The sequence below is a fragment of the Leguminivora glycinivorella genome, unplaced genomic scaffold (assembly GCF_023078275.1).
Source record: "Leguminivora glycinivorella isolate SPB_JAAS2020 unplaced genomic scaffold, LegGlyc_1.1 Scaffold1, whole genome shotgun sequence".
Lineage (NCBI taxonomy): Eukaryota > Metazoa > Arthropoda > Insecta > Lepidoptera > Tortricidae > Leguminivora > Leguminivora glycinivorella.
In genome coordinates, this window is record NW_025952826.1 from 1 (window position 1) to 26,681 (window position 26,681).

The following is a 26,681-nucleotide window of genomic DNA, read 5'->3' on the forward strand; positions in this document are numbered from 1 at the left end:
ATAAGTATCTAATATTATAACCATCGATTCTTTATTATTTAATAAAGCACAGAAATACAACCGTGACAGAGTGGAATACGGAACGAAAGACGACGAACAACTTTCAAAAAACAAAACAAGAGCATCTTTATTTGTTTTTAAATTCAAAATATCCAATTTGAAAAAAAAACTCTGTTCCTATTAAATACAGAACTATGTAACATACATTTGAAGATATCTTCGTATAACAAGTTGTTATTAACAACTCTAATCAGGCCAAAGGACTGACTAATGGATTCTTAGATCTATTCATCACTAGTATTCATCAAGGAATTAATAAAGCAAAAAAACTAAAGATCTGTCTTCGAACAAGCCCTTCAGAGCAATATAATTAATCCAAGTGAACGAAAACTCATCCTATTTAATTGAAGTCTTTGTCAGGCTTTCAAGAGAGAAACAAAGAGGATTATAGACGGATAGCAATTAACTGTACGAATCTATTTTAAAATCCAACTCAACGTGAGAATTAATGGATTCACTCGGGTTTTTCGAGGTTTTTTTGAGTGAATTTAATTTGGTTACATTTGAACATTTTGCTCAATTGTCGATTATATTTCAGTTTTATTTATTAACTGAACAGGTCTTTGAAATTTAATTCGATTTAAATATCCATTTAGGATTTACTCGATTATTAATGGATTGCTAATTGCTGATTTTTTTGAAATCTTTTTTAAGCTGAAGCAGAGGTAGAGAGTAGTAAAAGAGGGTAAATTTGTAAGATAAGGTTTAAGTACAATATGTAACAAAGAGCATACGATTGGAAAGTTAATACTGTAACGTCGGTAATCCATACTAATCCATACTAATATTATAAATGGGAAAGTGTGTGTGTCTGTTTGTCCGTCTTTTCACGGCAAAACGGAGCAACGAATTGACGTGATTTTTAAGTGGAGATAGTTGAAGAGTGGATAGTGACATAGGCTACTTTTCGTCTCTTTCATAACGCGAGCGAAGCCGGACAAAAGCTAGTTTGTTAGAAACCTATAGCAGTTTAGTCAAGGAAATTAAAATATTTAACTGTTATTATTATTTTTATTTATTACAAGTTTACTTTTTAAGTAGTTAGTTCAATTAGTTATATTTTAGTTTTGTATATATAGTTATTTTTAAGTTTTTGCTTTTTGGTGTCTTTCCCATCACGGAACAATGGTATTCCGGACCTTTGGGAGGCGTGCGCGGGGCCGAAGCCAACGCGTAGAGGCCCTTTCGACACTTTAATGAAATGTAAGGGGTACACCGAGTGGATATTGCCCTTGCCCGTATCATGGGACACACGCAGAGGCAACACCCGCCAGGGTGTGAGGACTATTTGAGAGTTAATGGAATCTAAAATGAACTGGGCTATTTTGATGAAAGTGATGGACTAAAATACTGGGCTATGGATAAAAAACCGGACGCCTGCCTAATAAACGGTATCCAATTTTATTTCCGGCAGACGGTGACTCGTCCCCACAAGATGGGCCCCCACAAAATTGCTTTTTGGTTATTATTAAGTTTTTATATTGTATATAAGTATTGTAGTTAAATTAAAATATTACAATTCTTTACTCACTGAATTACAACCGTGAAGCCTACAATGTAGACAAGAAACGAATGCAGAGAAAGATTCACAAATCAACCAAGAAGACATCCTTTGGAACATGTATAATAAAATATTCAATTATACCCCCAGAGAACGAAGAATGAAACAAAAGCTTCCAAATATAGCCCAGTCATAATGTGGGATCATTTTCGTACATTGCAAGGAAATAAGATTCAGTAAATTCCAGGGTGCCTAGCCAATGGCAAAATCGCTTACGTTTCGTAAGCGTTTCGTAGCAGACATGCGCAAAATTTAATGTGTCACAGAAAAGAGTGACAGGTATCTTTCGTACACAGTGAAGTACTTCACTCTTTAGTTCACTAGTTCAGTTCAGTAGCTTAACAGGTATATTTGTATTAACAGTAATAATTTGACAATAATGTCATTCAATGTCATACAATTAATCCGATAAAATTATATTATTTGATGTTTAAAGCGTGTCGTCCTTATCACTCTTTATGCGAAAAAGCAGGTAAAGATAACTGAACTGCTGAAGTAAAGATCAAAATGAATTGAGATAGACTAGCGAATGAGGATTCTTCTATTTTCGAATTACTGTTTCTGTAGGTAGCTCTCTGCTCTTTTGTAGTGGTGCGACAGAGACAGACTGCGTTTAGATCGCTACGTAGCGTCAACGATTGCCACTTCGGCTAGGCCGTCAGGAATGAGATTTGGGTTTTATTTAAATGCAGGAAATTTCAGAATTAGGGATGATGCTTTCAAATGGTGACGTTTATTAAAACAAATGATTTTGTCTGTGGATATTCATGTATGTACTGCAACAGACCAAGGTTAGACTGGTGTGTTCCCTGGTGTTCCCGGTCTTTATGTATGGTTCGGAAACATGGACCATCCGAGCAAATTTGAATAAACGTATCGCTATCGATGCGTTTGAGATGTGGTGCTGGCGCCGGCTTTTACGGATTCCATGGACGGCAATGCGTACTAACCAGTCCATTCTTGAGGAGCTACGCATAAAGCGCCGACAGTCAACAATATGCCAGGACCATACTCTTAGTTATTTCGGTCACATTTCACGTCGCCCGCCAGATAGCCTGGAGAGAATAATTATGACGGGCAAAGTTGAAGGCACGAGACCTCAAGCACCTCCCCTACTAGATGGTGTGCTCAAATTACTGCACCCATGCGATTAAAACTGCACGAGGCCATGCGCTTGGCGAGGAACAGACGCCTATGGAGGGACCTAGTCTTCAACAGAATGACATGATGTCACGATCCTCAGCATTGAGGGAACGACTAAAGAAGAAAGAAGATTCATGTATGCCTTTACATGGTTATGCTTCAAATGCAATGTGGAAGTTTTCACCTGTAATTTGAACAGAAATTCATGCTTATAATTTTAATATAAGATGACTCGTGTTACATAATATTCATATTACTCAGGAACAAATATCTGTGCTAATCACACACATAAATTCCCTTACCGATATTCGAACCCAGAATCGCGGCTTCGCAAGTAGGATCAATACACACTAGACTAGACCAGTCGTCGAATAACGATATTAATTTCCTTTAACAAAGACTATCTTTTTAACTAAAACTAGGAATTAAATTGGAATATCATATCGTGATAGATCACCGCAAAACCTAGATGACGTAACGGGTATAGAATTGGACGTATGGCAAAACCACATGGACAGAATTGAATACGAATTAAGGGGCTTGGTAGTGCATCCAGCCAAGTCTTTTGGTATATTATTACTATCATGCTCAGGACCGGAAAGATGAGGAGTGGCAGGTTGGCGTGGTAGAGGCGTGGCGAAATGAGGGATGAATGTCATATAGGCAAAAGAATATTGGAGATGAATGATAATGGATGTAGAGGAGGGGTAAACCCAAACAACGATGGATGGATTCTGTGAAAGAAAGATGTGAGTGTTGATATGACGAAAGATAGAGGAGAATGGAAGTGGAAGAAATGTTGTTCCGAACCTACTTAACGTGGGATAAGGGTAGGAGTAAGAAGAGGAGCTCAGGACCGGTATAAGTGACGTAAGGTAAAAGTACGCCTAATCACATTTATTGTCAATGACTTATGGTTGAAAGAGTTTACTGTTCTCGTGCTTACTTCACGAGCATTAATACTATTATCTTGGAAGATAGGTTTACGCTCAGCAGTGCACGAGAAAGACTGATATGATGATGATGATTTTAATATGACATAGCTCTGCTTTAAACTATAAAGTACAACCGCACAACATAAAATGGCGCTGAATCGAACGTGTTGAAATATGAGTTGTAGACTTTACCTTATGTCCCTGTCACATAATGCATTGTGTGACAGAGACAACGTGATATTATTAATATTACGCTATTCCTGACACACTATGTTATATAACATTTATAACTGAACAGCCAAATGTGGGAGCACAATCAAAGACAACCGACAAAGCAGGTTCACTTTTGATTGATAACGGCAAATTTTGATAGGTTTAATTTATTAGGTAGTAAATACTTTATCGGCGGTCACCCTGAACATTTAACCCTTTATTCTATGAACCCACACCAATTTTCTGTTATCAAACCGTTTCAGATACTTGGAACTCACGTCATGTGGCGTGTCTATTTGCACTTAATTCCGATTACATCTGTATCGTTCCGTGACTGCCATTTTTTATGCAAAATCCTTGTTATTTGTATTTCATTTGGGAAAAGACATTTGAATTTTGCAAAGCAGTAGCAAAATCTATAGAATATGTATAAACGTGAAAGAGAAGAATTGAATCGCAAAAGGATGGCTTGCCTCTGTTTGATTAGAAAATCCCTCCGTGGATTTTACAGTGCTACAGTCATATTTTAAAGACAATTTTCAAATACATAGTACCTATTTAAGTAATTACATTTTTTAATGATACTTAATTATGTTTTCATTATATATCATCCAGTTTACAGCGTGAGACAAGCATTGTAAATAATAAAAAATCGGAATGATTTCAGGATGACTAGTTATTAACAATGATTTTTTTATCACATATCAGAATCAAATTAAAATTTTGCTCCACTCTGTCACGATTTTTTTACATTACTCTCACATGTCAATACAATCTAGTATTATTGCATAAATTAGCAATTTGTATACCTATGTATTCACAAGAAAAATCTAAACTTATACTACGTCTTCAAAAGTCCACTCCGTCACATTTTAAGATAGTGAAAATCATTTTAACCCACAGTGAAAAAAAGTAGTATAGTTTACCTTTTCATACTTTTTATAAGTCTCTTTTAACCGGCTACTTCTTAAGCTAAAAGCAAAACACATATCACCCGAGTACAAAACCGTGAACGACATCAAAACATGCAATACTTTATTGCCTTTGTTCGGACTTGGCTCGATCATTGAGCAACTATTTTACAACCTTTTAAACTACGATTAAGGTAAATGTCCTAATTCTTGACATGCCTATTAAATGACACCCTAGTATCGCTTCTATCCAGAATGATGATGATGAATTTAAAAGTAATTTTAACGTATTTTTATGTACTTTTTGTTAAACAAATAAATTCAATTCAATTCTACTCCATATTTAAGGATATACTCTATATTTAAGGACTGGAATAGTGTCAAGCAATGGGCCATCTACAATTCTATTTAAGGTATCTATACAATCACAAATAAATATTTTTCTACAAAAATTAGAATAAGATACTAAATATTAAAAGCAATTTATGGATTTGAATTTTAGAATAATTTTATATAATTTATTTGAAAGTTAGAGCCAATTTGGCTTTATAGTAAATTTTATTTTACAGAATTTTAAATCTTGGCCGTAGATTTCGAAATAGATATCGTTTGTAACGAATTAATTTTGAATATAAATAAATACTTCAAGTTTTTTTCATTAAAGGTTAAAGGTAGTTTAAATAATTGGCATAAAATATCTATCTGAAATTTTATATGTGTCATATGCATAGAAATCACTTGTGCTTTTTATTTAGGAGAAAAAAATTAATCATTTACTAATGTTTATTAAAAATAAAACCTTAAGATAGATTTTCGGCTTGGCCGTTTTAACAAGAATCAACTAGGTCTAAATTAGACTGCACTTTCAACTAACAGTGTATTGAATCACAATGATTGTAACAATATTTTGTCACGCTAAAACTACATGTATGCACATTTTCTTACAGCTACTAGAGTATACTTTACCGCGACTCTTAATATACAAAATCGCAAGATTTTCGTTGCAATTCCTGAAGACTATACTTAATTAGGAATATATCTACAATTGTCTCAAAACGTATATTAAAATTACAAATTTTAACTTGATTCAGCACAAAAACAATCAAAATATATACCAAAACTATTATTTAAGTACAAATGATGCTTTTCTTAAAAAAAGTCTACCAATGTTACAGAATACAGCAGCAGATAAGTAGATTGAATAACAAATATTTATATGTCGTTGACATCAAGCAAGAGTAGGTAAGATATCAATAGTTCAATATTTTGAAACGAAAAGTAAATTATTTTTCCTTTAATTTAAAAATACGAAAAGTAAACTTTAACTATAAAACTCCAGTGAGACTCAACCATCTTTTTTAAGCGGGTTACTTACGTTTTTGAAAATACGCGAGACATACTCATGAAAATGATCCTCGAAAATGGATCGAAACGTGCCGATTGTGGAGCCTTACTTCGACTTAATTAAAACCTGTCTAACCCGCTTAAAATACTTTAAACACAAACAGTGAATTTGAAGCATCAAAATCTAAGAAGTGTGATGGCAATGCCCTACCAACCTGCCACTGCAATATCAAAATTTCGTCTTTCAACCCTTTACGTGCTAAGCGCACTAAACCTTGAGCAGTTTCCTATGTCTACCCTTTACCCAAGCATGATTATCTATCCTGCAAAAGCGATTAAAGTACTTTGTAACTGAGTTTCCCCTTCAATGATACATGGACATGTAAACTTACCGAATCAGATGAAGAACTTATATCCCTCGGGTCGAATGCGATGTCCAATTGGCAGTCCAATTAATGCAGATGACTTTGGGACTTTTGAGACTAATTATGTACGCTCAAGTTGATAGTGGATGGCTTGTAATTTGAATAGATTAGCATTTTAAGACATTGGAAGGATTACAAATGTATATGTATATAATGTATTACAGCTACATGTTAAAGTATCAGGAATCAATTCCAAAAGTTTAGGTTCTGAATACCTACAATAGTTTTAAATGCACAAAATAGTGCTAACGTATGCGTTACTTCATTAATTTGCATTTTGGGTAACATAGGCGTAAGCAAAAATTACAATGTCAATATTTAAAAGCGTAATGAAAATAACTTTAATAGTATGTCAAGTAAAAGTGTCATCACACAAAATGCGTGGAACTAGTGTGTTTTCTGAGCTAAAACAGGTATGGTAAAACAATACATGAGCGTATTAATTTTGGGGGCTTTGAAGAAACCTATAAACTGATACTTAAATATCAACTAAAAGTAAGTCTTATCCCACCAAATGTGCATTACAAGTGTCTTCATATCAGCTCAAACAACATGGTAACGTAGCACATGAGAGTATTTTAAATGCGTAGTAGTCTCTATTGAAATACGCGTATATGAACCGGTTGACGAAGTTGAAGTAACATATAAACTAATACTCAAATATTAACTAAAATTAAAAGTCTTATAACACAAAATGTGCATAACTAGTATTCTTCCAGCAGATGAAACACATGAGGGTATTTTAGAAGGCATAGAAGTCTCTATTTGAATACACGTAAATGAACCAGTTGACGAAGTTGAAGTAACATTATAAACTAATTCTCAAACATCAACTAAAATTAAAAGTTTTATCATAAAAAATGTGCATTAGGTACTTGTATTCTTCCAGCAGATGAAACACATGAGTGTATTTTTGAAGAAATCTCTATTATTGAAGGACGCTTAAATGACCTGGTTCACGAAATTGAAGAAACCCATAAACTGATACTTAAATATAAACTAAAATTAAAACTCTTATCACACAAAATGCGCGTTACTCGTATCCTTCCAGCAACTGAAGCAGCATGGCAACGCGCACATGAGCGTATTCTTGAAGGCGTCGCGGAAATCTCTGTTGAAATACGCGTAGATAAGAGGGTTGAGTGCAGAGTTGAAGTAGCCGATCCAGAAGAGTACGCCGACGACCACGTCGGGCGTCTCGCAAGGTTCGCCGCAGACGTTGGTTGTAACGTACCTGGAGATCAATGAGAATAATGAGGTATTGAAATGAAAAACAGAAGTTTCGGAGACAATGATAGATCTGCGGGCCGATTTTTGAGTCTCACGCGTTCGAATTCAGAAAATTATCACTGAAAATAATAAGCAAGTCACCGTTTTCAACCGGTATTCTAGTGACAAAATCCCGTATGCGAGATTCAAAATCACCCTCCTGAGCCTCTATCGTGACTCATGAGGTTTTGACGTTGAGAATTTATTTCATAGCATAAACGTCGCAGTAAATGAAATTCATCGTATGGAGATAGTAAACAGCGCCTTAGACACTCACCTACTTACTTACTTGAAAAAATAGAATTTAGAAAAATTCAAAATTAATTTAATTTTATTTAATAATAATATAGGAAAAATATGTGTCGATGCTTGGGCGGATTAAGTACATCTTGTGCTTTATTTTGAGATTATCACTTTTTTTGTCAATAAGAAATAGTTTGAGATAAATAGTTATTTTGAGATATAAACAATTAAACATTTTTCTCCCATTCTATCTGTGGAATAGGTACAAAACCATCAACAGGTTTTTTTCAAGTGAAGTCACTGTGAAGTAAAATACCGTTCAGAAATAATTTATGCGTGAATAACTCAAGTGCGAAACATAATACGCGTCCTTATAACACACCATTGCACAGAATGTACAGTCGAATTCATCAGAAAAAAATATACCATACAATTTTTGCTTTTGACACAAACAAAATTTGTTTACTACGAACAAAATGCTGGGAAGACCGTCCATCAGGCAAATGCGTCTGTAACTCTGCTTCCGGGTGTAATTCGCGGTTAGTTCAGTTCATTAATTTGTATGATTAGCAGGATGTATTTTTTGTGCCTACATTATATTAAATATTTCTGTTTCTATAATCATTTATATGTCTGGGTTCCCACCGTTCATAAATTTACCGTGGGACACAGTTTTCTTTCAATTTTATTTTATTTTATTTTTATTTTATTTTATAATTTTCAAGGGATAGCAAACAACTATACAAATACATTTTATAAATGGAATTACATAATAAGTATTGTTTTATGCACAGTCAACAACGTTATCCACAAATTAATAATCATTTCAATCCCTTATTCGCCAAGAGTGAAACTGAAACTTGAGCTGTTTCATGTGCTTTGGTAAGCAAAGGTACCTTTATGGGATACAGGTGTGATTGTATAATAATATGTATAATTATTTTGTTTATTGCACATTATTCAAGTGGCAGATAAACTTTGTCGCTGACTGTATTGTAGCAGGTGTGTTTCGGGTGAGTGAAAACGTTTTGTTTTATCTAAAGAGGCGAGGTGTTAACGCGTTATTTCGTAATGTAAACGTTTCAGGCACAATTTGTTAAGCTTTTAGAATTACGGCGACGTCCTGACAATTTTATTTGCGTCTTTAGATAAATAGAATAAGCTATATATTTCTACTTATTGATATTTCAGCTTAAAGTTGTAGATTTTAAGGCTTTACAGAAATCTGAAATATTAGTCCGGCAGACTTGATGATAATATTAATTTGACTGAGGTGGGTTCAACGGCCAACGGATTTAATCAGACCTGTTACTACTTTTTTAATACTAGCACACGAATCGCCTGATGGACAATCATCGCCATTCGCCGCCCATGGACATTGGCTACATAAGGGGAGCCATTTATGCATTGTAGACCTTTGAGAACCCTAAATACCTGCTTCTTGAAGAACCCCATATCCTAGCACAAGGGAAACACTTCAGAAAAAATTTGCACATTCTGGGCAAAAACGAGTGGCCCGTTTGTTTTTGGGTTTGGGTTTTTGGGTTTTGGGTATCAAGAAAGAACGAATGAATTAGAAATTGCTAGCAAGGGTAGTTCATGCGTAAAATGCTATACATCTTGCGAGACTTCCAGAATGAACACATGCAAAAAGGTGTATAGGCTGCGATCGCCTATAGTTATCAGTGGACTATATGCTTATAAAATTATGAAATAGAGAGAGAGAGAGAGAGAGAGAGAGAGAGAGAGAGAGAGAGAGAGAAACAAATAGATAAAGACTTAGTAAAATAAAATAAGACTCACCAAAGAAAAACGGCAGACAGCACAGACAAAAGGCACTGAGTACTGACTATGATGCCCAACGTTCGCGCATCTTTGTGCTCCGCGCGCCAAGACTTGTCTTCCGTGGCCACATCACTCGTGTGCGTATGTATGTGTGTGGGTGTGTGTGTGTGAGAGAGAGAGATAGAGAGAGAGAGATAGAGAGAGAGAGAGACAGAGAGACAGAGAGACTTACCAAAGAAAAACGGCAGCCAGCACAGAAGGAACGCACCGACTATGATGCCCAACGTTCTCGCGGCTTTATGCTCTGCTCGCCAAGACTTGCCCGCCGCTCGTAGCGTTGCCCCTGTGTACAAAGAAAGGTATAAACCTGTTCAAAAATACATCTGTAAATGAATTTTGTATTATATTTAGAATTTTAAGTGCCAGTATTGCGGCGGCACACGAGTTATGTCAAAAAAAATTACGGGTATGTACATCGACATTATTTTAGATGTCTTGTTTGACCACTCTGTCACATAATTTGTGATAATCACACTTTTAATTAAATCGAGTTATATTGTACATTATGCCTTTATAAATGTAGATTATTTATCAAGTTATAAAAATCTATAACAATTTTTTTTTTCCAGTACAAAAAGCTCCACTCCGTCACATCTTTTGGGGAAAAAATGACCGAAAAAAAAACCACACAAGATTATGACAAAAATTTTGATTAAGTACTTATTTATATTAAATGACTATTTCCAAAAGATGTATTATGATAAGCTCTTAATAATCTACTCTTGCACGGACATTTCCAAGAAATTTCCATTCCTTGCAATAATATTGACATCGTTCGAGATAGAATATAACAATATGGCAAGAAACAGTAAGTCCGTGTCTGAAGCAGGCCTCACCAGATTTTCTCCTAAAATAACAATTCAGAAACAAGGCACCGCTTCGGCAAAATCAACATCGAAATCTTTAAACTGCTTAAAGTAGGAGCCGTACATAGACTACTTTTAATGGAATCCACATTATCTGTAATATTTTTTTTTTTTATGGGATAGGAGGCAAACGAGCAGACAGGTCGCCTGATGGTAAGCGATCACCGCCGCCCATGGACACCCGAAACACCAGAGGTGTTGGAGGTGCGTTGCCGGCCTAATAAAAGAAAATTCCAGATAGCAATGTACTATCAGCTGCAAAAGTGCATGGCGAATTTATCAATGAATTCATTCATAATTTCTCCATGCACTTCTGCAGCTGATAGTACCTACTTAGAAAATAACACTAGGTACGGCTTTTTTAATGCGACAACGGCAACATACCGAAAGATCAGTATCATATGAGAAATATATTTTTTTCTTAGCCTATTGGAGTGTCCCACTGCTGGGCAAAGGCCTCTCCTCATAATTCCCGATTCTCCGTTACTTCCGGCCAGTTCTTTAGGAAGAAAGATATTAAATAACTAAAATTCATATGGAGTAATAATTACTGTCTATGCGTCACATTGGTACCAAAAGCACAAAAAAAGTACGGGGGAAATGTAGGGAAAGTTTTTTTTTTATACCTACTCCGTTAGAAATCATAGGTAGGTACATAAAGCCTGTCCTTATGGGATGTGCCTTTTGCCATGTTAAAGGTGTTATAATCATTTTGCCGATCCTATCATACCACACCCACGTTGAATTTTCTAGTTTTTTCTCGTTTTTCAGTTACACAGTGACTGGCAGGAACACAACATACTCATACTTGTTACTCACACTTATAAAAAGTTGGTTAAATCCGTATGTAAAGTGCTCTGTGAATACAAAACAACAGCGACTAAAAGATTCGAGCCAAAATCCTTCCAAGTCAAGGCTTTACGTGACTGCAAATGAAAACTGGACTAAATTACTGTTAAATTTGTTAAATCTGTTATAAGACACTTTTTCTTTTTTTGTCGGAAAAAGGTTCCGAAGATATCAAAGTTTTTGTTGTGTTTTTGTAAATTTGTTTTGAATAGCATAGCATTCAAATAAAAAACATCATTTAAATACTCGTATTTGTAAAATAAATGAACAATTTGAAAACAGTCAAATTCGGGGTGTAGGGATGACAATTTCAGAAAAATACTAAAATGCTTAACTTTATTAGCATGTATTCTATAATTATTATAAATAAAAAACTTTTAATAAAAAACAGAAACCCGATAAGTTGAGCGAACTGGTTTTTGAAATTCGAACTATGTGCAATTTCCACAATGTTGTTATTTCAAGGACAAATTTATCGGGTTTCACCAGTAAACCCTCGAGATATCATTTTTAATTTGTAAATTTTTATCTGACAAGCTGCTTAGAAGTTTGTAGGAAGAGAACTAATTTTAGTTTGCTGTTGTGAAGACAAGTACCTACTTAGGTACCTAAGTGATTTTAATTATAGACATATAATTATTATTCCTTATTCCTTGAAAAAAAAGCTTTGAATTAGAATTAAAATATTCAATTGTAATATTAGATCGTACGATTCCATTTATAAAAATAATTCGCTGATAGTAAAACCTCGATAATACCTTAACCCTTAAATGCATACATTTTTCTTTTAACGAGATATTAATATATGTGATAGACAATGGTTTTCTGACTCTGGGAAAAATAATAAAAAAAATATTTAAGATAGTTTTTTATACTAAATCAGTGTTAGAAGTTAAATAGGCCAAATCTTATTTATATAAATATATCGTAATTGGTAAGTTTTATTTAAAAAATACTACTATTAAAAAGGTTCACTATTTGTGAAACCTTTATGATAAAATTTTTAAACATAAACTTATTACTAACTCCGAAAAAAACAGCCTAAATCACACACTAAAAATCGCCTTCGTCCTGTTTTTTCACACTTTTCCGCCATTTCATCTTAATCCTTAAATAATAAATAGTAAATCATTATATTATTTAATTGTATATTAAAAAATAATAAATAATGAATAATAATTAAGCAATAAATGTGAATTTGGATAGGTACATATCGAGCCACGGGCCATCAAATATATGATGCATATATACATCACCATGCATTTAAGGGTTAAAATAGGTACTGATTTTTGCACAAAGTAACAAATCCCTACTTTAAATGTCGCCCAGTTGCAAAGTCCCTAACTCGAAAACTGTACATTGTAGCAAACTGCTATAAATCTTGTTAAGCCAAATTAAGCCTTATTACTGGGCCCGTAAGAACTTTTGGTAATTATATTAGCAGGTTCTATAAGTATAATTACAAAATTTATAATTAAATTAAAATATACTGACATAATAAGGTAACAAAATATTATACAAGGTGCTCGCGAGGAACTTTAACGGCATATTCTTGGTCACATTTAAAGACTAAAATGTCATATAAACTTTTCTAGATTTCGTCTAGTTTCAGAGTTATTGCCAATTAAAAAAAACATTTCCGCATTGTTACTCAGTACAAAAGGTCTTCTTAACGGCGCTGATGCGCAATTGTGGAGCATAGTCTCACAGTCGTCATTGATAGATGTCAAAATGTGACGAGAAGAACTTCAAAAAATTTGGTTTTTAGAAAAATAAAAAAGAAACTCATTTTCATTGCCAACTTTATGGATAAAAATTACTTTTTATGTGAAAATACGTCCAAAAAAAGTTAAAAAAGAAACAAAAAAAAATTGTTTTTTTTCGTCAAAAATTTTCAAATTCAATTATAACATTTTTTCTTTCTTTTGGCCTCAGAAACGCGTGGTTCAAGTTATGCGGGTTCCTCGCGAGCACCTTGTATATTATATATTATTTTATATATTATATGTAACTACTGGAATCCGTTGGCTCGTTGGGTCGATATCTCGGGTCACAATTGGATGAGACTAGCCGAGGACCGGGAGAAGTGTCATACTAGAAGAGAGGCCTATGCTCAGCAGTGGGCGATAAAGAGCTGTTATGATGTTTATGTAACTTTCTACCTATGTATCAATTTGTTACTGCGTAGGTGGATTTTGAAGGTTTTTGAGGAAGTACATAAAAACATTTTTTTACACATACATACATACAATCACGCCTGTTTCCCATATAGGGGTAGGCAGAGCACATGAAACTGCTAAAGTTACAGTGCCACTCTTGGCAAATAAGGGGTTGAAAGAAAACGAAACTGTGACATTGCAGTGACAGGTTGCCAGCCTCTCGCCTACGCCACAATTTACCCCATATCCCACAGTCGCCTTCTACGACACCCACGGAAAGAAAGGGGGTGGTGAAATTCTTAACCCGTCACCACACGGGTTAAAACATTTTTTTAGTTATAGAAAAATCGGGAAAAAATATCTCTAACTGAACTTGAACTTGCGACCTGTGATCTGTGATCAACTGAACCACATAGGCTTACTACGATTATACGATATACGTGTTTTTCTTTTCTCTTCCTTTAATAAAGACAATGTAAAGCCTGACCAAAAATATATGACTATTATAAGCAAGAGAGCGCTGATATTCTGATGTATGCGGTGACAGTAATTTAGTATGAATACATTTTTTGAAAAAACCGACATAGCGACATAGTGGACCGATTTTCATGAAACATGGCTAAGAACACTCCCTACCAACTCAGATTTCAAACAAAAAAAAACTAAATCCAAATCGGTTCATTCCTTCGGGAGCTACAATGCCACAAACAGACACACACACAGACAGACAGACAGACAGACACGTAAACCACCCCGTCGTTTTGCGTCGTGTAAGTAAAAAAAGTAACTTAAAATAAATGTGGAAGACTTTCAAACTAACTAATGGGTTTAATAAGACTTTAGTACTTTATACAAGAGACTTTAATAAAAGGAGCGCTGGAGTGTAATTAATTTTTGTTTTTTCGAGCGGCAATGTTATACATTAATAACTTGTGGTACCCGCGTCGAGTCAGTAAGCGACTTTTTAAATGAAATTAAAGAAGGGATATATTTTGTTCAGTTTTTTTTTAATTTGAACATCGTAAAACACATGATAAAAAATACACTTACATCAGGGGCGGCTCACTCCGCGATTCTATCGCCCCGCTACAAGTACATGCTGGCGGCCGCGAGTTCGCGGTTTAATCAGGGGTGGCGCGCGTTCTCATGGAACGCACGTTCGTACTTTCTATTGTTACTTTACGTCGCGAGTTTTTTTTAAGGTTCATATGCGATGTCCACATGTGGAATGACTAATAATGTTTAGTTAAATAGACATCATGAATAAAATAGGACAATTTTACACATATCCACTATTGGGACATACCCACGGAAAAGTTCAATAAGGCTTTTGATGTTGGGACTTACAAAAATTCGATACCTCTGGGTTCAATTGGCGTAAAGGACATTTTGGCGAAAATGAGTTATATATACAGTTTTGTTCAGAATTTCAAGCGCTATCGATCTGTATAGTTAAAATTTCGATATCTCTTAAAAAGTTGCCTTTACGACCAAGATTTTCTACTATGGACTTGCAAAAATAGCTTTTCTGAAGGGGCGTAAATATCAAGTCATTAATTATAAATTATTATTTGTGTCGTAAAGGAAATCTACAAATAAAAATATAGTCGTAAGTCAGCTTGATATATATTGTTGCCCTTTAAGCCCTTACTTTTTAAGGATCACTTTCTATAGTAGTGTGGTAAAGTTGGGCGTAAAGGACAAGTTTTTTGTTCTTCGTCCTTTACGACCAGCACTAAAAATATTTTATCCGCAACTGTAATCGATATCTTTGGGTTCAATTGTCGTAAAGGACATATAATGCAGGTTTCCAAGAGAAAGATAAACCCACTTTTTTGTTTTTTTGACCTATATTTGTGACGTGTATAAGAAAAATATGCAGATTACGAGTATCTTTAACCTAGTGTAGCAACCGTAGTGATAAACTAAACGATTTAGAAGATAGATGGTTGTAAAGGACACGTCAAAATGCTATAACGTCCTTTACACCCATGGTTTGATAGGGTCGTAAATGACAGTCTTAGATGATTTTTATACAAAGTCGGGGCGTAATTGTAACCGAAATGGTACTACAAATGTTGTGCTAAGTTTACAATTAAAAACTGGAAAAATGTATCAAAACGTACTTAATATGTCATAGAATAGCTACATTAGTTTAATGCAGTGTATTATTTATCTAAGCTATCTTAGCAACAAAAAAGAACAAGACTATTTTATATCCAGTTTTGTAATAAAGAAACAATATTTGCTTAAAAACTATCTAATACTTTGGCAACAAATTCAAAGTTATTTTTTTAGTAATCGCCGCTGTGTGAATAGTCACTAGGTTACGCATTCAGCCTTTAATTCTAGCAGGGAAACGCTTTCGTAGTATTATTATACTGCGGCGAGATGTAGGTAATAAAAAAAAAACACTATAGTAATCAGGGTACGTACCCAAATGCACAAACGCTCACGATAATATCTATTTCGTAGCTATATAAATCTTTATCGCTCTTGCGTATTGCACCAGACTGCATTTTTGTCGGCGTCTGGCGTCGACGATTGCCATTCAGCTACGCCGGCAGGAAACTTTAACAGTAGACTATACTAACATTTAGTGCGACAATAACAGGTGCGTTTCGCTAGCGAATGAGCGTTAGCGTGTGGTGACTTGGCTATGTACCCAGGTACTTAAAGCATTGACTATAATATTTCTAGGATTGAACTCATAATTAAGATTATTCTTATTTAACAGGTTTTAGACTAAATAACAATCTTCTGTTTTAAAATTATCAAAAATATGAATCAACATACTTAGTAGGTAGTCTTGACTACAGTCACTATTATTTATTAGTTGGTCACAGTTTGTATACGCGTCCTAACTTGCGTTTATAAATAGGTACTTAACTCTTTAGTTATTCTTAGAACTTCTTTCAACTTTAGACTTAAAATTACTGTCGTATTAATATAGTCTACTGTTCACAGTTGCTGATTAAAGTTTACGTGATTACCATTAGTGTTTTTATATTTACTTAAACTACGAAAGCGTTTCCCTGCTAGAATTAAATACTGAATGCGTAACTTATTGAGACAGCGGCGAGTACTAAAATAATAACTTTCCAAAATATTAGATAGTTTTTAAGCAAATGTTGTTTCTTTATTGCAAAACTGGATATAAAATAGTCTTGTTTTTTGTCTTTGCTAAAAATATTTAGATAAATATACACTGTAACACTATTGTGGCTATTCTATGCCATATTAACTACGTTTTGATACATTTTTCAAGTTTCTCAATTGTAAACTAAGCTAAAAACAGTTGCCATTTGTACCATTCCGGTTACATTTACGCCCCGTATTTGTATAAAAATCATCTAAGACCGTCATTTACGACCCTATCAACTCTAATTGTTCAAAAAAATCGTGGGTGTAAAGGACGTTCATAGCATTTTGACGTGTCCTTTACAACCATCTAACTTCTAAACCGTTTAGTTTATCACTACGGTTGCTACACTAGGTTAAGGATACTAAAAATCTACATATTTTTCTATATACGTCACAAATATAGGTCAAAAAACAAAAAAGATATAAACATTTTTCTAAAAAAAAAGTTGTTTTTTGCTTCTCCTGAAAACCTGCATTTTGTCCTTTACGCCAATTGAACCCAAAGGTATCGATATATAAATACTGTATATATACCTAGAGAGTACCCAAAACTTGACTATAATAGTATAATATTTTATCGTCCGACTATGCGCACGTGCGGCTCCTTTCTTTGTTAGAATGTTGTAGGCATTTAAAAAGGCGGCATTTCGTAAACATCAAAGCAGTGGGCCTTCTGTACTTGTACTATTATATATTCTGTGCTTACATCAGAAACCTACAAATAAAACAAAATAACCTAGGTCCCCGTTGTTAGGTAAGGTACCCAGGGCTGGCCACATTACCCCGGTGGACGGCAATGCTGATCCGCTAAGCTAAGCGAAGTATTGGCCAGCCCTCTGTTCACCAGACGCCTTTATGAGGCGCTTTGACAGCTTATAGATGCGACGCGCACTAGCCCCCACGGCCCCAGGGTTTTGACCCCAAACGCTGCGCTGCAAATTTGTAGCTACTGCAGAGACATACTTTGCGACATTTAAGGTCTGCTAATGATGCAGCCGCCGCCGGCCCCAACTGGATAACGACAGCTTCAGACAGAGAGCTCTGGAGATCCTTGGAGGAGGCCTATACCCTATAAAAAGGGGTTCTCACTCAGGAAAAAGACTCCTGAACTTACCTTACTTAGTTACTAATTAGTGTTATTGTGAATAAACTTTCATTCATTCATTCATTCGTTATAATATTAATTATTCTGGTGAGAAATAAACGGCTTTTTTATTTTTATTTATTTATTTATAATGATGCAGCCGCGCCATTTGATTGCGTACTGTTTGCCACACTAGATTTACTTTGATAAAAATCTAGTGTGGATAAAATAAAGCAGATAATCTTAATAGAAAGGTAGTATGTTACCTCCACACAAAGTTATCCTATTAGTAGCGGAATGGAAATAAAAATCTTGGAAAAATGGTTAACGAATATGTCTGAATAATGGATTAAGGATGAAAAACGATTTAAACTCTGTCAAACAAGTCTGTCAGTAAATAAGAACAAAGAAAACTATATGCAATATTATGCATCCTTTTCTTTAGCGTGCTAGAGAAAAGGACACCTATAGTTTTCTTAGTTCTTATTTACTGACAGACTTGTTTGACAGAGTATAATTACAAAAGTTATATTCTGTAGACGGTCCTTTCAGGTAGACGGTCTTCCCGACACTGACCTTAATAGTATAGTAATTAATACCAAACCATTTTGAGCTAGCCGTTATAATTGTTGATACAAAAACTTTTTGTATATAACATTTTGTTTAAAATCATCTCAGATTAGATGATTGATGAGTATGTGGTTCTTCAAAAAAGGAGTGTTCAAGTTTCTAATGGGTCGGCAACGCGCATGTGACACCCCTTGAGTTGCAGGCGTCCATAGGTTACGGTGACCGCTTTCCGTCAGGCGGACCGTATACCTGTTTGCCACCGACGTGGTCTATAAAAAAAAAAGGTGAGGTATGCCAAAACCCTAATTTCAACGAGGTATCAAAACGTAAACAAACCGCGAGCAGCAGCTGCTCGCCATGTCACGAATTAATATAAAACAACTCAAATCTGCCTCCGGTGACTTGTGACAATGATGAATGTTCTTTTGGTAATCTTCTTAGCCAAAGTTAGGGGAAGAGGAAAACCCGGGGAAAATGGAAAGGAACGGAGGCTCAAATTTTAATTGATCTTCCTACATCTATTATCTAGTACATTCTTTATTTTTAATGAGAAATTCTTGAAAATTTAATTATGGGGTCGTTAATGAGAGTACTTTTTTTTATGAAAAAGGAGGCAAACGACCAGACACGCACTTAAATACCTTATTTCGGGGATCTCGAAGACGAATATAATGATTTCTGGGTGGCTAGCCGAATGGCACAATCGCTCACGAAACGCTCACGAAACGAAGCGCTAGTAGATATCTATCTCTATCGCGCTTGCGTATTGGCGCGACAGAGCCAGCGGCGTATCGCTTTCGTTTGGCGTCGGAGAAATGCCATTCGGCTACGGGGCCTGTGTTCATTTTTCTGTGTTTTATTTGAAAAAATGCACATTTTTGAGATCTCATGTGCATTTATACCAAAACTAGATCTTCAGAAAGCTTTAATGACTAGCTTTTATTAGAGATATACCTAATTTAATATTTTGATATGATTTTGAAGCTCCTTAAGTAGTTCTCTAAAAACCTTGGTCTACGAGTTAAATATGAACAAATTTTAGATGTTTTTATTTTTATTTGTTGCATCATATTAATTTTAGATTGAGTGTAAATTATAAACTGAAATAGATACCATACACTACAGAAATAAACGATCAAGCCCACTGGTGGCGAAGCCGGGAAACTAACCCGGGTCTCCAGCTATCGCGGCTGACGCCATTACACCACCTCGACCGCCGAGGTACCCGTCGAAATTCCTCTAGTGTATGTTATCTCTGAAGGCTAGGCGCCTTTGACCACCTCTAATGACGAGCAATTTGTGGTTGCACCTCCTATATGAATCCTTTTGCAAGATTACGATATAGCGAGAGAGATGGTGCTGCCATCTATCGATGTAGGGAATTTTATTCGTTCCCTACATCGTTTAGATTGAGTGGTTTGTTCCCTATTTTTCATTGTTATTAAAAAATATATAATTCGATTGTGTATTCATCAAAAAAATCTATAAAAAAAAAACTTAAGTTCGAAACATCTTAAAATGATTACAACTTAAAAAGCGGGAAAAAATGAAAGTGCCTTTACAAAAAACTTTGGTAACAGATTTTTTACCAAAATGAAATCACGTTTACTGAAATGTATTTTACGAACAATTTGGATGAAAGCGATAATAAATTAGTTTTTATTAAAGTAATTGCTAAGTCGACGAGGGATTACAATAAACTTAAGCAATTCAGGAAAAAAATCTCTCGAGAATTTTATGTGTTACAAATGAGAAAATGTAATTACATTTTGTAACTTATACACTAGAATTAAGTTAAATTTGAAGATATTTCAGATATAAATATTTGTGTATCGGGCGGGTAAGCATGGTCGCGTGATCTTTTTAGGGTTCCGTAGTCAACTAGGAACCCTTATAGTTTCGCCATGTCTGTCTGTCCGTCCGTCCTTCCGTCCGTCCGTCCGTCCGTCCATCCGTCCATCTGCGGATAATCTCAGTGGCTGTTAGCACTAGAAAGCTGAAATTTGGTACCAATATGTATATCAATCACGCCGACAAAGTGGTAAAATAAAATGTGTAAAAAAATGTTTTGTTAGGGTCCCCCTACATGTAAAGTGGGGACTGTTTTTATTTTCATTTCAACCCCAACGTGTTGGATAGGTATTTAAAAATTAATACGGGGTTTACTAAAATCGTTTTTTGCTAATATCATAAATTAAATATAACAAGATCATACCATCCCATACATTAAAATGCGACCGCCTAAGACCGCGCTTACACTCCACCACACATAGATGGCGGCACAAAAAAAATGTCTTGTAGCTTTCGATTCTACTTGTAGATGGCGTTAAGTGTCACTTTTGACATAGATATACGGCTCGGAATTGACACTTAATGCCAATCTACAAATAATCGGTGGCAACAAGGCATTTTTTGTGGCGCCATCTATGTGTGGTGGAGTGTAAGCGCGTTCGTAGGCGGTCGCATTTTAATGTATGGGATGGTATGATCTTGTTCTATTTAATTTATGCTAATATTAATATTTTCGGAAATAATCGCTTCTAAAGGAAAAAAAAGTGTGTGTGTGTGTCCCCCTCTAACTTTTGAACCATACTTAAAAAATATGAAAAAAATCACAAAAGTAGAACTTTATAAAGACTTTCTAGGAAAATTGTTTCGAACTTGATAGGTTCAGTAGTTTTTGAGAAAAATACGGAAAACTACGGAACCCTACACTGAACGTGGCCCGACACGCTCTTGGCCGGTTCTTTTTGGCACTTTCTTTGAGTGTGTGAGGGACGCACCGATGCGATAGTACATAAATTATCACACTGGTATGCCAGGCGTGCAGATATTCTAAAGATATAGGTAAAAATAACAGGACACAATATAATTTAGCGAATGAAAATAGGCACTAAAATAAAATCATCTTGATGATATACAATTAAGCATCCATACCAAAGAGCATCGAGTATTATAGAGAGTTACTGTCAGAGTAAAATGTGTAATCACAGTGCATAGACTGCCATCTCTCGACACAAGCTTAAAACTTTTGAACCTCAGATGTCAAATATTAATATTAGTGCCATCTAGCCGAGCTTTCCCCAGGGGTGTAACGCCATCTAGGCCACCGTACCTTTTTCTCTAGGACTTTGAGGTACGTTTTTTTCTTAGACTTTATCTGTCTATACGGAGTTACATATGTCTTTGTCCATACTAATATTATAAATGGGAAAGTGTGTGTCTGTTTGTTTGTCAGTCTTTCACGGCAAAACGAAACGACGAATTGACGTGATTTTTTAAGTGGACATAGGTGAAGGAATGGAGAGTAACATAGGCTACTTTTTGTCTCTTTCGAATCCCCCACTTCCCTAAAATGGGGGGGTGGAAGTTTGTATAGAGCATTCCGCAATTTTCGAATTTATCGCGAGCGAAGCCGCGGGCACAAGCTAGTACTTAAATAAAATAATCTTGATGATAAACGATTCTACATAGCTCCATGAATATTAGCCACGTAATATGTAATACTAGCTTTTTCCCGCGGCTTCGCTCGCGTTAGAACGAGACAAAAAGTAGTGTATGTCACTCTCCATCCCTTCAACTATCTCCACTTTAAAAATCACGTCAAACCGTCGCTCCGTTTTGCCGTGAAAGACGGACAAACAAACAGACACACACACTTTCCCATTTATAATATTAGCATGAATAGCTCGCAGACGTTTCTGCATGATAAAAATATAAAATTAATAATTCTTACAAATACGTAATAAGTAGGTAAATGAAGATGAAGTTAAATCGTCCTCAATATTTTTTTACTTAAACAATGCCAACCGACAACACAATATAAAATTATAAATAAAACATCCAATACAACATTCTTATTTTTAAAACGATACGATACAGGTCAATTCGCCATACAAACGCTCTCGACTATTCCCTCCCTGGTTTTTGAAGATAGAGCAATGATTTTTTCAACACAGATTATTATTATTTTTATCTGTGTCGGACCGTTTTAATTTTTTTGCTATTTTTATTTTAAAAGACGCTAGAGCCAATCCAAAATTTCTAAAAACGGCCTTTTTCAATATGGCTCAAAAAAAGGTGTGATACTATCGGTAACAATTAGCCAAAAAATCTAAACGGTCCGACACAGATTATTTCATTGTTATTCAGATTCTCAAATTTCGTGCCGTTTAAATAAGTTTTGAAGGAGGAAACAGTCGAGAGCGAAACCTCGATTTTAAAGATTTTTTCGCAATATCTTTTAACTGAGTTGTTCTTAATGGACATTTTTTTTCGATAAATCTAGTTGATAACGAAAATGAAAATGAAATGAAAATGAAAATGAAATATTTATTTTTCAAGTAGGCATATTACAATGCGCATATGAACGTCAAATAAAGCTACGCCGACTCTAACCCTACGCCTCAGCCTCGAGAAGATTTCAGTCCCCCCTCAGTTGGGTGGGGGGTATCCACTATGGGACCGGCAAGAAACTCGGCGGGCAACTTCTTTTCAAAACATTACATCTTATAATTAACATGCATTAAATAACAAGATACAATTTAACATGCAAAAGTATCATTCATCAAAGAATATGAACAGACTAGGTACTCTATGGAAATTAATTTCAATAAATTATATTATTGCTTAATAATACGTCGTTCTTCTTCAGAGAAAACATATCAAATTGTCACAGAAGAAAAAGATAATATGAATCTCAATATCATTAAATATGTAATTTACCTACACAACATAAAATATAAAATATTTGATGTGCTTTCTTATCTGAACTGTGTCCTCTATACATAATACAATTATTTTAATTGCTATTCGTTTTTTGTAGTTTCTGGTTCGGGCCATGCATGTTTGTCTGTCAAATAGTCCTCGACTCTGTAATAAGCCTTTAACATCAATGTTTTTTTTAAGTAGTTCTTAAGAGCTGGGAGGGGTAATCTCAAAGCAGTGTCAGGTAACTTATTATTAAAATGAATGCATTGCCCAACAAATGACTTCTGTACTTTACGGACACGAAACTTCTTTATGGCAAGCTTATTTTTGTTTCTAGTGTTATAATTATGGATATCAGAATTCTTAGTGAAACAGTCTAAATTCTTAACAACATAAATTATACTATCATAAATGTATTGGGAAGCTACAGTTAAGATATTAATTTCTTTGAAGAGTTCTCTTACTGATTCACGTGTTCCTAAGTTGTAAATAGAACGAATGGCTCTCTTTTGTAATACAAAGATAGTCTGTATGTCAGCTGCTTTGCCCCAAACCAGAATACCGTATGACATTACACTGTGAAAATAACTATGATACACTAGGCGAGCTGTCTCAACATTAGTCAGTTGCCTGATTCTCCTAACGGCGTATGCGGCTGAACTTAATTTGCTTGCTAGTTTCTTTATATGAGGACTCCATTGTAGATTTTTGTCCAATGTTAAACCAAGGAACAGTGTTGTATCTACCATCTCTAAGCATTCATCATTCAAAAGTATTTTTGTATCGATTGGTTTAACATTCGGCAGAGAAAATCGAATACATTTGGTTTTCTTAGAATTAAGAAGTAAATTGTTGACAGTAAACCACTGCAGTACATCAGCTAACGTGCTATTAATTACATTGTAATCCGTAGATTTTCGGTCAACATTAAAAAGCAGTGATGTATCATCAGCAAAAAGTACTATTTCACAAAAGTTTTTTACTATATATGGCAAATCATTTATATAAACCAAAAACAGGAATGGACCTAAAATTGAGCCTTGTGGCACTCCTAATTGGACTACAGTCCCGCTAGAGCGAGTTTTGTTAACAACTACTGTTTGTGTTCTATTGCTAAGGTAAGAAGACATAAAGTTTAGGGCATTTATAGACAAACCATAGTGTTCTAATTTCAAAATGAGCGTTCCATGATCCACACAATCAAAGGCTTTTGAAAGATCACAAAATATGCCAATTGCATCACAAGAATTTTCCCAAAAATTATATATATGTTTAATGAGTACCGAAGCAGCATCGGTCGTGGAACGGCCCCTTGTGAAACCGAACTGTTTGCTTGTAAGTAATCTATGTCTGTTGAAGTGTCCCAGTAGATCATTTAACATTAGCTTCTCAAAGACTTTACTTAGTACAGGAAGTATTGATATGGGACGGAAATTGGTTATATCACTCGAATCACCCGATTTAAAAAGCGGTATGACTTTGCTACATTTCATAAGATCTGGAAAGGTGCCTTGTGAAATTGAAATATTATATATTACGGCCAAGTAAGGTGCTATTATATCTATGACATGACTAATTACTTTAACTGATGTTCCCCATAAGTCTTCAGTTTTCTTTAAATTGAGTGACTTGAATGTTTTAACAATATTTACAGAGTCTACTTGACTAAATTCAAATGAATTATTACATTTCTTAACATTAGCACAAAGTAATGAATGGGCTTGAGCCGCAGAAGAATGTAAACATTTTGTGGTGTTAACGGCTATATTTGAGAAATAATCTTCGAATGCCGAGGCAACATCGCTGTTCGACACTATTTGTTGATTATCTGATACAATGTTGACTTGACAATCGCGTGATTTACATTTACCAGCTTCTTTATTTATAATACCCTCCTAAGGCCCAAGGCAAAATTCGGCTACTAGTCATTGCGAACCACGGTCCTACCAGTAGTACTATTGTTTTATACTCGTTCAGGCCCAAACATTAGGAATACATTTTTTAAATGTTATTGTACTTGTATGCCACCAACAGCTTTGGGGCATATTTATTATCAGTTTACGATGCCTTTTAGGATAATTTGATTTTAATTAAAAAAAGTCCTACAGGAAGGACCATGGGCTTATAAAGAAACGTTATTTATATTACGAAATGAAAAAACTCACTTAAGATTTGTTTATTTTTTAGTTTTATAGAAAGAATGAGATAAAATAATAGTCTTATTAAAATAATACAATGCACCAATCACTTTTAAATCACTTAAAAATTAAGATTTTACGCTCTTCTTCGACGAATGTTATTCCACTACGAGCGTGAGATCATCCTCTTGTAGGCGCTCCACGACGTCCTTCTGCAGAAGCTGCAAGGTGAAATATCGGGTCCTGCCGTGGATAGGCTTTGGAATTAATTAGTTCTGACAGAGAAATATCGACATAGGAACTAGAGGAAGCATACCGGGATCTGGTTTGAACAAAATTTGTTTCTATGAGTTTTATGTGGCAAAAGTCTGTTTTTTCATCTTCAGTTTCTATTTCTGATTCCCTAAGAGCGAATTATGTTTCTTTGTCATTTAATCCTACAACAATAAAAGCAATATGTGTCAGTTTTTGCAACCACCACAAACATTATTATTAAATTATGTAGTTGTATAAAACCGAGGTACTACTCATAGGACTTAATATTTTTCATCCCGTATTTCGTAAAATATAAGCAAAATCAATGAAATTATTACTTAACTTCGTAAAATAACTAATAAAAAAGAAGATTATTTACAAATTAGTAAGAAAGTACTGAAAATTACATGAATAAAATTGGATTTAGTAACCTCTCCTTCACGGAATACCCATGTCGCCGTCTGTAACTTGTCAGTTTGACACTTTGTTTTTATTTTTCAAGCTTATGAGTGTGTTCACATTCAACCTTAAACACCCCTCTAGAAAATCGGATACGTCAGTTTAGATTGGCGCGAAATTTGAAATCAAAATGTCGGCTTTTATAATAAGTCCTACTGGTAGGACCGTGGTACGCTATGACTATATAGTCGTTGAAGAAGCTGGGCCTGAATGACCAACTTAATTATTACTATAGGAAGGACCTTGGGCCTTAGGAGGATACTCCAAGTTGTTTTCACTTTGTTGTCCGACACACTTTGTTGTAACACTAGTAAAACTGAAATTCCCAATTTGAAAGGGGGACTCCTTTCCATTTCAGCATTTTCACTTCCGTAGCGTCTTAAAACGTTTTCAAATCGGAGGTCGCCTACGTTCTTAAACAAAAGTGCCGCCCTGAACCTTTCAAAAACATTTTTTAGTATTTACCTATCTGAACAATCAGATCATTTCAGGGAGACC

The 26,681-nt window shown here is 35.0% G+C and overlaps 1 protein-coding gene across 1 annotated transcript in view; it reads right to left on the minus strand.

The window, feature by feature from the left end:
• Positions 1–7,609: 7,609 nt before the first annotated feature.
• LOC125242001 (octopamine receptor beta-3R-like) overlaps positions 7,610–26,681 on the minus strand; it is a 32,394-nt gene continuing 13,322 nt past the window's right edge. Inside the window, exons 2-3 of the mRNA XM_048150699.1 lie at positions 10,118–10,232; positions 7,610–7,826 (exon numbers count right to left, since the gene is read on the minus strand). Of these exons, the coding sequence (XP_048006656.1) occupies positions 7,610–7,826; positions 10,118–10,232 (332 nt within the window). The remainder of the gene's footprint in view (positions 7,827–10,117; positions 10,233–26,681) is intronic.